The 17,421-nt window shown below is 39.9% G+C and overlaps 2 protein-coding genes across 6 annotated transcripts in view; both read right to left on the bottom strand.

Annotated features, from left to right (window-relative positions):
• The window catches only part of NFRKB (nuclear factor related to kappaB binding protein), a 40,310-nt gene extending 34,500 nt beyond the window's left edge, over positions 1–5,810 (bottom strand). For all 3 annotated transcript variants that reach the window (XM_058687313.1, XM_058687312.1, XM_058687311.1), the window contains exons 1-4: positions 5,702–5,810; positions 4,561–4,641; positions 3,260–3,415; positions 531–732 (exon numbers count right to left, since the gene is read on the bottom strand). In XM_058687313.1, the coding sequence (XP_058543296.1) occupies positions 531–732; positions 3,260–3,394 (337 nt within the window). In that variant the 5' untranslated portion in view covers positions 3,395–3,415; positions 4,561–4,641; positions 5,702–5,810. The remainder of the gene's footprint in view (positions 1–530; positions 733–3,259; positions 3,416–4,560; positions 4,642–5,701) is intronic.
• A 956-nt stretch (positions 5,811–6,766) lies between these two features.
• Positions 6,767–17,421, bottom strand: part of PRDM10 (PR/SET domain 10) — a 103,574-nt gene continuing 92,919 nt past the window's right edge. For all 3 annotated transcript variants that reach the window (XM_058687315.1, XM_058687317.1, XM_058687316.1), the window contains 3 exons: positions 16,429–16,600; positions 12,422–12,525; positions 6,767–9,787 (listed from right to left, as the gene is read on the bottom strand). In XM_058687315.1, the coding sequence (XP_058543298.1) occupies positions 9,587–9,787; positions 12,422–12,525; positions 16,429–16,600 (477 nt within the window). In that variant the 3' untranslated portion in view covers positions 6,767–9,586. The remainder of the gene's footprint in view (positions 9,788–12,421; positions 12,526–16,428; positions 16,601–17,421) is intronic.

Consider the following 17,421-nt stretch of genomic DNA (forward strand, 5'->3'; position numbering starts at 1 on the left):
CTGAATGTGAGACAGTCTGTGATCTTATTTGCTCAGTGCAAAATTTCTTGGGTGCGGTAATGGGGCTGTGATTACATAGAATGTCCTTGTTAAAGGATACATACATGCTGAAGTGCCTAGCAGGAAAGTATCATGTTTTCTGCAGGAGAAAAAGGTGTATGTATGTGTGACGCACAAATACATATATCCACATATGTACATGTGGTCAAGTAAATGGTAAACTATTTCTAAGTTTTCTTAAAGCCTAGTCATAAAGGGTGCTGTAAGACACTAGTAATGTTTTATTTCTTGATCTGGGTTGTGGTTACACAGTTCTTACTACAATCAATCACTTATGATTTATGTTTCCTATGTAAGTTAAAAATTTTTACTGAAAAGAATGGCCTAGACAAAGTATTGCACACAACGAGTCTCTGAGCCAGTATGTGTTCACAAAAATAAGTTCAATAAGTGAAGAAGGAGTATTCGTGTAAGTGAATGTGTTCCTACTTCTCCCACTCCTCTCAACAACAGAATGACAAGCAGCATACCTCGGAAAAGCTTCTGGGCAATGTGCAGAGGGTTCCCAAAGCGGAAGTTCTCCCCGCTGAACAGGGCTAGGACGAGCTGATTCTGCTGCTCGAGACTGTCTTCAGGAAAGTGAGGCAGAAACTGCTGGAGGTGTTCACGCTGAGACTCACTCAATACTTCCTGCCATGTTGAGAGGCTGACTACATCAAAGAATATTTCGGGCTAGGAGAATTCAGAAAACCAGGAGAAAAACAAGCTTTTAACTTTTCCTGTGAGCGGTAAAATATACAGAACAGAAAATTTACCATTTTATCCATTTTTAAGTGTACACCTCAGTAATATTAAGTACATTCACAGTGCTGTGTAACCATCACTGCATCCAAGTTCTTAAGTTTGTTTGAACCAAAATGTCAATTATCTTCATTCAATGCTCAAATCTTAGAGAATAATAAAGACGACATATAAACCACTATCTTATACCCAACAGTAAATCATAATCCAGAGGAGGGGTGCCTGGGTGGCTCAGTCGGTTAAGTATCTGACTCTTAATTTCAGCTCAAATCACGATCACACAGTTGATGAGATCAAGCCCCAGGTCAGGCTTTGCGCTGAGTGTGGAGCCTGCTTAGGATTTTCTCTCTCCCCCTCTCTGTCTCCCCTTCTCTCTGTCTCCCCCCGACTCAAAATAAACAAACATTTTTTTAATGTTAAAAATAATCCAAAGGAAAAACAATCTCAGTAAAGATAATTTCATTTCTGCCAACAAGGGGTATGATGGACAACTGAATTCAGCTTAAAATGAGGGGCAGCAAACAGTTAACATGGGAGAGAACTTGAGGAGTTGAGGTCACCTCACAAGAGAGACCAGCAGCAGGATGGTATACACATTGCCTGGAGGGGAAAACAAGCAATTACAATGTTGCTTAAGACGTGCTAATGTGCATATAAGCACATAGGAGAAGCACACCTCCCAGACTCAAGATGTCAGGGAACATATACCAGAGGAAGTGACATTTAAGATAGTTAATTAGGGGATAAGGAAAGGGGAAAAAAAAAAGATGATGAGGCAGGAGAGTTAAAAGTCCACAGAGCAGGGGTGTCTGGCTGGCTCAGTCAGTAGAGCACGTGACTCTTGATTTCAGGGTCAGGAGTTCAAGCCCCACATCAGGCACAGAAATTACTTAAAAATACATAAATAAAAATTTTTTAAATCCACAGAGCAAAAACCATAAAAATGTAAGAATTAATATGAAAGAAAGGACAGCAGTTACCTGCGGGGAGAATGAAGAGGGATGAGATGGGCGCTTGAATGATACTGCTTGAATGGGCCCATTCTACTTCTTAACCCAAGTAGTAGCTAGTTGGGTGTTTTATTACTGCTTCAATTGTATACATACTGTAGAAACATGGATTTTATATGCTCTTCTTATGATACATCTCACTTTTTTTCTTAAGTAGGTTCCATGCCCAACGTGGGGCTTAAACTCACGACCCTGAGATCAAGAGCCACACTCTCCACCAACTGAGCCAGCCAGGCGCCCCACATTTTACTTTTTTTATAATTAAAAGAGTTGAGGCAATTTATGGCTAGGACAAGAACACAAATGAGGGGGGGCGGCAGACACAAGAAAAGAGGAGCAAGGGACCTATAAACGTGTTAAATACTTGTGACATTATCCTAAGGACAACAGAGAGCCACCATAAGCAGGAGAAGGAGACAACCCAGAAATCCAACCACCTGGTAGACATTTCTGCATTCATGTACCAATGCACCTCAGTATCCAAGATCTTCCCCTGTAAATCTATTTTTGCACACCACTTTAAGCCTAGTATCTCAGTGTCGGGCATAGAGTAGGTACTTCATAAAGTGTTTGCTGACTAAACGAATAACATGAAGAAATTTATTTGAAAAAGTAGGTACAGAAAGCATGGATGAGAAGGATATATATGTCAACTTCAGTAATTGTTACTTCAGGTGGCAAAGAGAATAAATGGTGGCTTTAATTCTATCTACAATGTTTGACATATTACGAAAGAAAAATCTGAACCAATTATAACTAAGTGAAATTATCTCCTAAAATTGGATAATGCACAAATAAATGTTTGCTAAATGACACTCTACACCTGTCTCTATAAGTAAAACATGGCAAAATAAACAAGATAGTTAAATACATGTTTTGGCATACGTAGTGCCTTGTGTGTTAATAAGCACTTAATAAGTAGTAGCCACCTTAATAATGATGGTGTTTACACAGCCTACCCATGAAAGAGGCCAGAAGCACACAAATCTCCATGCACTATTAACTGACTACAGGGTTACTTTATTAACAGAGATAGTATGTTTGGGTTTTGTTTCATGATCCACAACGTGGGTAACCAATTTAATGTAAACACAACCATAATTTTGTCCTTAAAATATACAATTTCTTGTTAATTGGTCAAAATTGGTTAAAAATAGGGCTTCTATAATACTATCATATTGACATATTATTAAACATGCAGGATGTAGCTTATAGTTTCTTCTTTAATCAGAATGTTAAAATTTTTACGTTAAAAAGAGAGAGAGGGGGAGGGAGCCAAGATGGCAGAACAGCATGGAAAAAAGAGAGAGAGATCACTCTGAATGCAATATATAAAATGAAACCAAAGAGAGCACAAAAGACTGAAAACTTGTAGGGTGTGGAAAAGGTTTAGCATAGCAGTTATACACAAGGCGACAGAAAAAGGTGGTGGCGGTGCTACTACTTACATCCTCCAGAAGGTCCTCAGGCAGACTAACCCTGGTGCCCCCCAGGAGGCAGTCCTCCATAATACGTGTGCCATGGCCATCTCCACATGGACCCAGTTCCAGGGGATCCGTCAGCATATGGTCCAAGGAATCCATTGTTTATGTTCCACAGATAATCTAGACAAATATATGCAGTCATACCTCTAGGTATACCGAAAGGCAGGAATCCAAGGGATCTGGCTGATATTAACACTCCTTCAGAAAATATTCTGGCCCAGAAAATAGTCAATCTCAAGTCTAGTTTTATACCTTATCCTCATACCCTAAGTGCAACTACACACCTCTGCACTCTTGTACCACTGCATTCTTATCTCAATCTTCAAACCTTTTCTAGTAGGTCTCTTACTGCTCAGAATGCTTCCAAATCTACAGAATTTCTTACACCTTCATTTTATATTTGAGCAAAATGAGACTTAGAGATTAAAGGATAAACAGATCAGAGTTCATAATTTAGACTTCTCAGGTCAATAATCTCTCCGCTATAAAATAATCTAACAGTTATTGTTTCGTTTTTTTAGTAATTCTTTGTTGTACTTTCACAAAGAAAAATCTGACAACCCATATAGACTAGTAAAGCTCAGACGCTAACAGTAAGTCATTTAATGAGGACCTATTAAGTCCAAGGCCTTTCATGTTTCTCATTTAATTCCTACAACTGTGTGAGACAGGGTTATCATATCTATTCTAGAAATATTAAAATTGAGGATCAAAGCAGCCAAATAACTTGCCCAACCTCAGGGGTAGTACTGAAACTCAGGTTTGCCTGACTACAAACAGATATTCACTATACCTCCTGTATAAACTCAATTGAAATTGTGAAAAGGGAGCATGGTAATATGACTTTAGTCCACATAAACTCCGGGGTTTCCAAGCACTTGATCATGACAGCCAATAAATTTAGTAGTCAATCTGACAACTAAAGGTCCATCTGATATTTATAACCATGTAAATGTAATGTTGTTTCTCCTTCCTATAATAACTGAACGCCACTAGTCACCTTTAGAAATGTACATATTAACACATTTTCAGAGAGCATCTCCTTAGGCTAATGGCTAGAAATCAGCTGTAAAACTGCCATAAGATTGAACAAAACTAACAGGACCACAGGGAGTTTGAAAGGAATCACTCTACAAACATTTGCTAAACCCATTCTCTCTCCTATACCTACCTAACAAGCGCAGTAAAATGGAATCTAAAAACAGACTTAACAGTCAAAATGCCAAACTTCTAGCTTAATCTCGGTGACGTTAGGCAAATCTTACCTTGCCGAGTGTCAATTTCCTTATCTGGAAGACAAAGGGGGGTTGTACCAGGTCCTGTGTACTATTTCCAATCTTGGAATCCTACAATAAATAATCTCCAGATGGATAACAGTTTATATGACTTAATGCAGTCATGTAAACACAGTATTGTAATGAATTGATTCCAAAATCCTTAAATGATAAAAAACAGAACTGTAATACTACTAAAGTAAGCATCTTCCCACAAATTATTTCAAGTTATCTTTTAGAGATTTCAGATTATGTAAAGATACAGCAGGAAGATAAGTGTTGAACAAAGCAGATGGTCTCCAAGCAATTATACTCCATCACCTTTCAGTACATGGAGAATTACAACATCCTGAACATTCTTGGTGCCTAAATAACCCAAGCAGGTGAGAAAGCACATGACACATGAGTTTAACAAAACTTTAAAACAGAAAAAAAAATTTCTGCAGCAGCAACCGATGTTCAGAGTAGGGTCCTCTTTACAGAATTGACATAGAACAGGGTAATAACTGCAAAGCCAATGTTCTACCGGACTCTTAGGAGGATCGCCCGTTTCACAACTTTGTTCACAGTTTCTTCAACTACCATGGAGGTGTAGCTAAATTTAATCTATCTGAGCGGCAACCTTTGTCCTGCTACTATTCTGAACAGGATCCCAAAATACAAAAAGCAGGTAGCTGCCAGAGGATTTGAACCCCGAAAGCCAAGGATTTCTAAGTCCTGTGGGTCCTAGCCCCCTTAACTAGACCAGGAAGGCGTCTACCAAGGGCCTTTTCTCTGCACCTGGGCTAGCCTGGCCTCCTGGACCCTCCCGAACGCAGAAGCTAAACCCGAGGCTGTTTCCGGAGCAAAAGCTCTCTCCAAATCCGCCGCCCCAGCAGCAAGTCCCTCCCTAGCCAACCCCGCCCTGCCCAAGGCCCGGGTCCCGCCCCTCTAAGCTGCACCTCAGCGCCCACGGCCCCTCCCCCACACCGTGCCTAACCCTAACCCCCACCCACCCGGCCGCCCGGCTCCCGACACGCTCGTTCCCCGGTCCCTGGCCCACAGGAGCAGAGAGCCTCAGAGGCCCAGCCGCTCCCTCCCCCGGCTCCCCGGCTCCACTTTAACCCTTTCACCGCCCCGGGCCCGCCCTCACCTGAGCCGCAGGCGCGGGTCTCCCTACCCGCAGCGCTTCTCGGCCCGCGGGCTCCCGGACGCGCTCGCTCCCGCAAGGCGTCTCGGTGCGCGCACGCTCCGGACTCGGGCGGCGGAAGGGGCGGGGTTTTGCGGGGCGGGGCCTGTAGAGTGCCGGGGGCGGGGCCGCGCGGGGCGGGGCGGGGTCTGGGGCAACGCAAGCCCGCGCTGCTCTATATTGGGTTGCAGTTTGCAAGCTGCCTGGTCTCACCTGGCTTGGAAGCTGCCAGTGTCGGTCTGTAGTCTACCTGGCCGTGAACTGAGGCCCATGAATGAGTGAATGCAATTTTATTAGCCAACTTTTGCAGAGAGCCCTTACTCCAGACACTGTGCTAAGCACTTTCTATCCCCTATCTTTGTACTACAGCTGTGTGCTCTTACGCACTATTCTCATTTTACAGCTGGGAAAATCAGTTTCTTGAGTTTCAGTGAGGAGAACGCAGACTTGGAGCCTGTGCCCCTGCGTGTCCTCATATCTTCCTCCTCTCCCTGGACCGCTGACTTTCGGAAAGAAAGTACACACGTCGAAGAAATACATTTAAATTTAAACTAGATAACGTTCTTGTTAAGAATGTAGGTCCCTTTCGTATTCACCAGGTCTTATTTAGAACAGCTTCAGACTACTTAATCCACAGCTACTCCCACCAATGTTGTAGAAACCATACTCAGCTCTCTCTACTGGATGGAAATGTCAGGAAAGCTGGCAGGCCAAACTAATGTTCCTCCCTTGATGGAAAACAGCGGTTTCCAAACAAAGCCCAGTCTTTGCTCCCCTGCTAGCTGCCCACCTACCCTTAGTCCCTGCCACTTAGACCATGGGAAAGTTCTTGAATTAGGAACCACCAAGTAAAAGGGCAGGGGAACACCATTCCATACTTGTCATCCCTAAGTTCCCTTATGTTGGGTCTCTGACCAGACCCTGACCTGAGTAAACCAGAGTCAAAACACCGTAATAATATTAAAAAAAAAAAAAAAAAAAAAAAAAAATTAACCATCTCAGTAGCTTCACACATAAAAACAAGTAAGATGTTTATTAAAAAAAAATATTTATTAATTTTTACACCTGCTGAGTAGCACAAGACTATTAACACTATAACTCACTGAATGTACAATAAATGTTCACATTTAAATAACAGGATAGGGTCAACATTTTCAACCTGTGGGTCATCTTTAGCATCTCATGAAGTGCTTTTTAGCCCTAGATATCTTGAGAGTTTTTTGAAAGGATAATTCCAAATCAGAAAACAATTCAAGATCAAAACAATAGGTTTTTCCAGAATAATAGGAATTTTACATGATGAAATGTCTATTTATGTGGGCACAAATCAAACAGTAAAAATGTAAAATCTATACGTAACCTACTCTGAAATTTTCACACTGCACTGATTGAAGTTTAGAGTGCCAGTGAGTCTGAAGAGAGGCCACAATATAAACATTGGCTACACACATTTCCCCCCATATATTGGTCTTCAGATGGCTTTAATCTACCATCTCTTCAAATCCAAGTCCTTTTGAAAATCTCTCAACTTGGAATGAACGTGCAGAATACCTGATCTTAAAGAAGTGTTGTTTGGCTTTACCGCCACCTGCATCTCTGGTTGATACAAAATAGTTTCAGATCCTTTACTTACTCCACATAAGGACAAAAAATAGTAAAAAAAAAAATTAAAATTAAAATTAAAAAAAAAAAAAACTTAGATGGGAAAGAAACAAAGAGGTCCTTTCAAAGTATTTTCTTCTGTGTATTTTACAACTTGAAATAACTGGCATAAAATGAACATTCCGTTCAGTGACAGATTTCTATTTTAATCAATAAGTTATTCCTGAGGGAAGGGGAGGTACCTTGCTGGTTCAAATTAAAAAGGACCCAACAGGGCCAAATTTAAGGTGTAAAAATTAAACTGGACCTTTGGCAAAGTTTAATATTCCTCACCTAGTCTTTCTAGATCGGACACTAGGATATTTACAATCATTACACTGTGGGACTTTGGGACCCAGAGTCTCTGTTTTGGGACTCAGGGTCAATATTTTCTATTGAAAACATCGACATTACCTCTTTGTTACCAAAGATAGAGTCCATCCCTAGTTCCTACACATTTATCAAGTAACTTTCTCATATTCTCTTAGTGCCCAAATTTTCAGGGATAACTGAATGAATGAGGTCTCAAAAACAAAGTGCAAAATCTACATATTAGTAAAGTTATTTCAACAGAATTGTTTCCTTTCCAGGAAGGTATCTTTACTGTGATGAAGCCTATACTTTTAATTTACAGAATGAGTTTTTACCCAGAAATGTAAATAAAATAGATTAGCTAACTTCATTTGAAATTGAAGTTAGGTCTTTCTATTCTGGAGTGGTAAGTTCTATCACACAATAAGTACTCTAAAAATGTGTTAGTATGTCACAAAAAGTTGTTAAAATACATTCTGATTTCTGCGATGTTTTATGTGTACAATTGGAATGTACAGTAAAAAGAAGGGAAATACTTTCTCCGCATTGAATTCATAGTTAACAAGACTGCAAACAGGAACACATGTAAAAAAAAAAGAAAACTGTCACTGAGCAGATTTTTTCCCTCTCCCAAATGACAGTGTAAGATACATAAAGATTAGATTTCTTCCATATCCCTTATAATTGCCTTGACATATAAATGGTCCCAATATTTCTATTTTTCCCCTAAGTGTGAAGGTGGTCATCTTATCAAAAGGTCCAGATGAGTTATAATATGCAGAAGTTAAAAGTGTTAAGAAATAAGGAGGGCCACTTTTCCATCCAACCTTAACGAATGTTCATTTTAAGACAGCACGAGAAGTATTAAAATACACTGAATGATGTGAGTTGAATGTACACCTGGTAAGATCAAGGAATTCATCCTTCACCAGTGAATGGTAAATGGATCCTGCAAGGCAGGACAAGGCTTCAGTGCTTTCCACTTTATCTATACATAATTATCTTAGTAATTTTTCTTGGTACCGATATCTTGAATACCTCCTTCTTAATACACCACAACCAGAGAACGGGAGGCAAAGCTTTAATGTAGGAGTTCAAATTCTGCTGACATCAAACAAACCTTTTCTCTTACAGGGAGTCTACCATTGTAGACTAAGAAAGTAACTTCTATCAGAACAGGAGGTTCTGGCCTAAGCTGCTGAAGGCCAGCATCTGTGCAAAGCACTACCAGTAATGGCCTGCCAACAGTTTTCCCAAAGAGGCAAGTCGTTTTGTTTTGTTTTGTTTTGTTTTGTTTTGTTTTGTTTTGTTTTAATCAGCAATAAGAAAAATCTAGATAAAAATTTTTCCTTCAGAACATCACTGTCAAACCTATTCATCATTTTTATTTTCATATTCAATAGGCTCCCTTTGTTAAGTTACTGAAAATGCAAACTCAAAAGATGAAGCAGTTCTGACCTAATGAAATGCCCCTCTCCTATGGTGCCACGGCGCGGAATTAAGAAGTCCAGTGGCCATGAACTTGGCACATCCTTTCTCCACCTTTGGTACAAACGTGATACACCACTTAATATTTCCACAAAGGAAAAGTAAGGCCCACCAATGTATTAAAAAAAAACAAACCAAGAGCAAGGCAAAGTCTCTCCACCTTGAAATCCACTTTCCGCTTAAAGGTCTCCATTCCATGGCAGAAGTTCCTAGGGTTTGAAGAGTCATTTTGGTAAAGATGACCTTGATAAAAGAAGCCCTGGGGTGTGTACAGTGTCAAAACTGTGGTTTCCAAATTCTTGAGTGAATGATAAATCTTAAAAAAGAGTTCCAACTGTTGGAAGCTTTCAGACTTCTGAATGAGAAAAGACATGGTGTGACTGTTGGATTCTAGCTCCAGGGTGGAAGTTAAGGTTTAGTGATATGCACTTCACTGCTCCCATTCCCGTTGGTGGTGGCTGTAATGATGTACTGTGTGGGCTGCTGTTGGCTGGTGGTCTGGGGGTCCAAGTCACCATGTGTGGCTGGCTGAACCTGGACTCCCGCAGAGAGAGCAGAAGCTTGCTTTTCCTCCAATTCTGGTTGACCTTCTGATAACACATAATGACCCTAGAACAGAAAACAAACACACAAACAAAAGATCTTTAGAAATCTGAGGTCTAAAACTGGTGGGGAGGTTCTTGGTGGAAAGAGAAAGAAGGAATAGGAAAGGAGATGTTACAAAGTAACACCAAAATAGACACCTATGTTAGATGTTTTATGTAAGTGCTTTAAGAGGGGATGGATCAGAGTAAGAGACTACAAAGGTAATTTAAAGGAGCGCTTTGATTGTTCTACCAAATAAGATAGTGAAGAGCTTCAGGTACAGAAATTTGCATCATGACAGTAATCTATGTGGCAAAGGAAAACACGTGCTATTGTACTACTCCTAAGAATTTTGAAATTCGTAAGATTGCTGTCTGTAGATTAATTTTTTGTTTTTTTGTTTTTTGTGAGTTTCTTTGCTAGAGTAATACAAAATACATCACAGAAGAGATAAAGTTTCCTTAAAGAGACAGAATGGCTCCCAAGACCAGTAGTCAGGGTCAGAGGTTCCTAGACTTCAGAATTTCATAGATGAGCAAATTAAAAGTAATAATAAGTATTCCCAAATTTTATTTTACCAAGTAAAGTCATTTTTAAGACACTAACTGTCAAATGAGAGAAATTTTAACACTCAAAAGCATAGGAAGGATACAATCGCAGAATGAAGTCCCTTACATTGAATAAATTTAGCTTTATGAAAATATGCATTGTCATTACTCTTTCTCTGATCATGAAACCTTCACAGACCTGGAGCTAGCTAGTCCCTTAAGTTAACATTTTTAAAGAAAGAATGTATCCATTGGTAGGGTGATTGGTCTGCTATATAGGCTAGAAAAAAGAAGTCACAGAAGAAAGCCCAGACAGTAGCCTTTCCAAGCACTGTCCAGAACAAAAGCCATAGCCAAATAACCATTTGTTATATCTAGGGCCATGTGCTATGAGTGCACACCCATCAATCTCTGATAATGATCTGGTTTCCCATGTAGGTCTTTCTCTAACAGGAAGGGGGCTGTTTCTCCACTTAGGGTCAATGAACTACTAGGTGGTCCACAGGTAGGCTTTAGAAATTCTACGAACCTTGGAAAATGTACCTTAAATGTATGTGTGTCTCTGTGTGTGTGTGTGTGTGTGTGTGTGTGTGTGTGTGTATTGTGGCAGGGAAAGGGGAACATCCTTGGCTATAATCAGGTTCTCAAACGAGTTCCTGGCCAAAGAAAGGTAAAGAGTCAGTGGGTCCCATAGGCAGTAAAAATTTCACTAATTATGCCAGCGAGACTATTCCATTTTATATTAGTTATGGTCTTCACTGACAATAGTGTTACTCTGGATTTATACATCTCTCCTAAGACTAGGGAATGTGAGCTTGTGTGCTGAGAAATGGGTAAGCTCTGAGCATGCTCTGGGAAAAACAATCAGGTTTTTGAGGCCACTAGACTACCCTGCTGCTCTCTGAGACTTCTTGGGAAACAGTCTTCCCTGGAAGACTTCCCAATATCCCTAGCCACATACAAGTATAATTCTTAATTTAAATTTATATACTCTGTTTTCTAATTACTTAGAGGCAAGCTGGAACAAACCAGTGAAGACAAAAACAGAGATAGCAGATACAATCAACATTGACCTGCCTAATCTAAATATAACAAGATAATTCATGGCAATGTTTTTCACCAGGAAGGGGGTTGAATGTTTAAAATAGTTCAGGGGCACCTGGATGGCTTAGTCGGTCAAGTGTCTGACCTCGGCTCAGGTCACGATCTCATGGTTCATGCGTTCAAGCCCTGTGTCGAGCTCTGTGCTGGCAGCTCAGAGCCTGGAGTCTTCCTTGGACTCTGTGTCTCCCTCTCTCTCTGCCCGTGCACCACTCGCACTCTGTCTGTCTCTCTCAAAAGTAAATAAACATTTTTTTTTAATTTTTAAAAACAACAAAATAAAATAAAGTATTTTAAAAGTGGGACCCCTGGGTACTTCAGGCCCTGCATTCAGTCGGTTAAACGTCTAATTCTTGATTTTGGCTCAGGTCATGATCTCACAGTTTGAGGGATGAAGCCCCACATTGGGCTCTGCGCTGTCAACACAGAGCCTGCTTGGGATTCTCTCTCCCCCTCTCTCTCTGCCCCTCCCCATCTCGTGTGCATGCTCTCTCTCTCTCTCAAAATAAATAAATAAGCTTAAAAATAAATTTAAAAAATAAAAATAAAATAAAATAGTTTAAAAGAGCTCCATAACATTAATTTTATTATTTTCTCCCAACCCAGTTGAGGACCAATAGTCATGAATACTCTCCACAAAGCACATAAAAAGGCGATCAATTGTGAATCTGTATGTATATGGACCTGGGAGGTTCATTATAGTTATTAATTGCATAGGTATTTATTGAGCATTTGCTATAATCCAGTCTCCTGTGCAAGGCACTGAGAATAAAGAGATAAACACCAGGACACAGCTTTCAAGGAATTCATTGTCTGCTAGGAAAAGATATACAGTAAATCAATAATTTAAACAAATTAAAACAAGGGTTATAATATAGCATAAGGGGTTATGGGAATACAGAGGAGGTATTTCTAACTCAGATATGGGAAGCTGAGGAATAGGAAATAGAGGGAGGGGAGAGTGGTGCAGTACGATGGACAGGAAAGCCCTCATGAGCAGATAACTTACCGGCGTAACTGCCTTCACTTGGCCAGTGGTGACAGGAGTGGCCACACTGCTGTCTGTAATCACAAACTGACCTGGGGGAAGCGTCATCATTTGAATCTCTGATGCTGAAAAACAGGAAATATCCATATTTCAGTGGTCTCAGATTTTAATACAAGCTGTAGAAACAAATACTTAACCAGTGGCCACATTCCCCATTGAGACATTTTCATGTATTTGCTTGCTGTGAGAATTTTATAATGATATGACTTCTTGATATTCTGATAAGAATGATCATAGGAGGTTAGCAAAGAATTATCAAATGTCAGAAACAATCAATGCATCACCCCCAAATGAGCCTTTGAATATCCGTAAAACAAAATATTCAATGATTTTTTAAAACCTTGAAATAAGTTGCAAAGGTTTACCTCTTAGCTCCATATTTTTATCTTTTATATTCGGATTTGAATCACTGGCAAATGTATCCACTATTGCCTAGTAATCACAATGTAATCTAACTAGAATTCTATTTCACCGCAGTGTTATTAAAGCAAATTAAAAACAAAGTTCACCCTAGCATACAGTTGATGGTCTTTATATAATATTTTCCTTTAAAAGGACCCAAAGCTTCTGGCTTCTGGCTAATTCCCGAGCTGGTGCAGGAAACCTTCTAAGATGAGCCCAGAACATGAGATCATACCAGCATGCAAGATGTTATAAAAGACTACGAAGGGGGCACCTGAGTGGCTCAGTCAGTTAAGCAACTGACTCCAACTCAGTCATGATCTCACAGACCATGAGTTCAGGCCCTGCATTGGGCTCTGCCCTGACAGTTTGGAGCTCAGGGTCTGGAGCCTGCTTCAGATTCTGTGTCTCCCTCTCTCTCTTTCTCTCTCTCTGCCCCTCCCCCACTCATGCACGTGTGCTCTCTCTCTCTCTCTCACACACTCAAAAATAAATAAAAAATAAAAAATGTTTTAAAAAGACTACGGAGTCATATAGAAAAGACACAGAGGCCAATTTGAAGATGCTCCCATTGGCCAAGGATAGCATAATCTTAGCATCAATAAGGGTAACAATGGTTTGAAACATATCCAATGTGTTGAAATTCATGAGTACACAATGATACTAAGATACACACACATACCCCTCATTAGTCACCTTGGATAATACTAGGAAATAACTTATTATTTTGAAAATTGGTAAATGAAGGAGATGAACTGGATATTTAAGTGTAAAACTATACTTTCCTGTGCAAACTGTACCTCAGAATCATCTGTTAAGACAAAAACTTTTTCTTTACAGAAGTTTCCTAGCTGATAAGTGAGTGAAGAATGATAGAATCAGAATATGACAACTTTATGATTCCTAATGAAATAGTGGAACCAAAGAAAAAGACAGACAACCAAACATTATGTGCCTCCTGATGAAAGTACACACCACCAGCCATAAATATCTTATGGGAAAAAACTGAACCTGAATTTGATTGAGCCTCCAGTCAACAGGAAATAAAAGGGACAGAAGAAAGCACCTTAAATGATAATTTAGGAATGCCAACAGCAAAATCCAGAATGTGAGAAATTCTACCAAACAAATGACTCAGTTTCTTCAACACAGAAGTTGCAACTTAAAAGAGAGAGAACACAAACATTAAAAAAAAAAACAAAAAACAAAAAACAAAACTCAAGGGCTGGCTGGCTCAGTCAGTGGAACAGGTGACTCTTGATCTCGGGGTTGTAGGTTTGAGCCCCACATTGGGTATAAAGAATACTTAAAAATTAAAATCTTAAAAAATACTCAAAAGAAATAACAAATTGCAATGCTTGAGACTTATTTGGTACCCAATTTGAACAAACAAATTATTAAAAGAAAAATTACGAGACAGTAACAGAAACATGAACACTGGGTATTTGATGGTTATTAAAGAATTGCTGTCATTTATTTCTAGCTTTGAGAACAGTACTGGAGTTGTGTTTTAGAAAATATTTATGGGGCGCCTGGGTGGCTCAGTCGGTTGAGCGTCCTACTTCAGCTCAGGTCACGATCTCGTGGTTCACGAGTTCGAGCCCCGCGTCGGGCTCTGGGCTGACAGCTCAGAGCCTGTAGCCTGCTTCAGATTCTGTGTCTACATCTATCTCTGCCCCTCCCCTGCTCATGCTCTGTCTCTCTCTCTCTCTCTCTCTCTCTCTGTCAAAAATAAATAAAACATTAAAAAAAATTTTTTTTAATAAAATATTTATGGATGAAATAATATGGATTATTATATAGTTGGAGGTCTAGGAAAGAATGATAGGAGGTACAGAGGAGACAAGATTGACTCTGAGTTGATAACTGAAGTTGGATAATGGCTACAAAAGCATTCATTATGCTATTTTATTTTTGCATATTTTAAATGTTTTCCCTAATTAAAAAAAAAAAAGTTCAATTCCAAGGGCATCTGGCTGGCTTAGTCAATAGAATGTGTGACTCTTAATCTCAGGGTCATGAGTTCAAGCCCCACAATGGGTATGGAACCTACTTAAAATTTTTTTTTTAATTAAAAAAAAATTGTTTTTAATGAAAAAAAAAAAAAAACCTTAAATTCCACAATCTTTTCTTCAGGTTGGAATACTAGCTCATACTATTATTACCATGGCAATCTTCATGATTCCACATTTCTTTAACAGGAATTGAACTTAGTGTAAATATCAGTGTACTCACCAGCATTCTGGTATTTCATGAGTAGGAATCTTTCCCTGACTAGAAACAAGACTAAACCCTCATTGTGACCACCAATATTTAAGACAGTAGATTGTAAATACAACTAAAAGGTAGAGTTTGAGCCTGATTCCATACCAAATGTATATAACATGGCCAAAGATCAATGACAATGGAGACGGACTCAAAGAAGGAAATCAATAGTAGAAGAATGATCAGCACCGGTCTCCCTTTCTTCTCCACTTCTGCTGCTCATAGTCCCTGCTCCTGAGGTCGAACTGTTCCTCTATTCCAGATCTTTGACCATAAAGATCTCACACTTTGCAGCTCATATCCAAGACTACTGTCCCCACCAAATCTGTTACCTTGAGCAGTCAGTCTTTTACTGCTTCTGTAACACTAATTGCAGAGCTGTGAAAGCAACTACTCATATCTCTTTCTCTCTACTAGATAATGATTTCTTTGAGCCAAAGACCATCTTATAAGGAGAGGCCACCCACAGTGGGGTGGTTTGGAGTATAAACTCTGAAGCCAGACTGCCTGGGTTCCAATCCTCTAAATACTTGAGAAACTAGGTACTATGTTCCTTGGGCAAATCAGTCTGTGTCTGAATTTCCCTATTTGTAAAGCACAAATAACAACTGTACTTATAGGGGTTCCTAAGTGGCTCAGTCGTAAGTGTCCAACTCTCGATTTCGGCTCAGGTCATGATCTCACCGATCATATGTTGGAGCCCTTCATCAGGCTCTGTGCTGGCAGTGCAGAGCCTGCTTGGGATTCTTTCTCTCCCTCTCTCTCTCTCTCTTTGCCCCTCCCCTGCTAGCTCTCTCTCTCTCAAAATAAATAAATAAATTGTGGAAAAATAATTATACTTACAGGTTGTTGTGAATCCTGAATGCAATATATATATATGGTTTAGAATCATTCCAGGCACACAGTGAGAACTTAATAGAAATTGACTGACATTATTATTGTGTGGTGTTACTGATATGAATGCCAATATAAATTTTTTGTGTACCCAGGATCTAGCACATCCTTTGATATGAAGGCAATCAACATATCCTACAACCACCTATTCTGCTCTTTAGTCTACCTGCCTCCACTTACTTCCTCTGGCAGTGCTCCTCATGTCTCTGAAATGGGTGGCTCTCTGAGATCAGAATGCTGCTTTGAACTTGGTCATGAAACTCATTCAAGTACATGCACTACAGACTGCAGAAAATGGCTAGTGATAATTTAATCCAGAAAATCTATTTCTAAAGCTAATGAAACTATGACCCATGGCTGTAGATTTCCCCACCCATGAGCTACACAGCATTATCCCCATTTCTTACAGTAGCCACGGAAAGAATTCCAAGCGTTGGGTAGGTAGGTGTGTTGTACAGAGGAGCCCTGCTGCTGCTGCTGGAGAGCCTGGCCGGGTGTGGAGGAACTACCTTGTATATGGGAGGGACTGAGCCCTTGCTGGGACTGCTGGGAGGCAGGGCTCAAGGGCTGCCCAGATACCTAGAGAGAAAGACAAAGCAGGAGTAGAAAACAATGAACTTCCAGTATAGTTAAGATTCACAAATAACGGAAGAAAATAAATCTGGCTAACATGAATTATAACACTGAAAGTATCACTGCTAAAATAATAGTATTTTCAATAAGATCAGGATTAATGAAAAGCAATCATAACGATGCAGTCCTAATTAGCTTGCAAGGAATTATCTACAAGAATATCCCCAAAATTAATTTCACCAAGCTTACCAGAACGATAAGTGAATGAAAGTATAATTATCTCCATTACATAAGATGTAAAAAATTGAGATGCTAAAGGACTTGCCTGTATCACAAAGCGAATCTGTAGTAGAACTCAGAAATTATCATTTCCAGTGAGAACACTGGGAAATCCCACCCAGTTAGTGGAGATGAACACAGGTACACAGGCAGACATCCAGTGGAGAGGCTTACTCCTGTCCACAGGATAAAGTCCAAGCTCCATCGTTTGTGTTTAAGCCAGCTCCAAACTGCCTTTCTAACTGTTTTCTCAAACATCATTTCCTGTTACCAACCTAAACAGTTTTCCTTAAATGCACCAGTTGCCCACTGTGTCTTTACTCACAATGAGAGCACATTCAGATCTCAATGCCTTCCCCAACTACCATGTCAAAATCCTACCCCTCCTTCAAGACCTAATTCAAACACCACTTGCACATAAATACACTTGATTCCCTGCTAAACATAATCTTTCCCTCTTCTGAACCTTTATAACTTATCCATATATCCACATCGTCCTTAGACCCTGGCAAGACCCATCCTTAGACCACAGACCTGGAATATGTATC

The sequence above is a fragment of the Neofelis nebulosa genome, chromosome 10 (assembly GCF_028018385.1).
Source record: "Neofelis nebulosa isolate mNeoNeb1 chromosome 10, mNeoNeb1.pri, whole genome shotgun sequence".
NCBI lineage: Eukaryota > Metazoa > Chordata > Mammalia > Carnivora > Felidae > Neofelis > Neofelis nebulosa.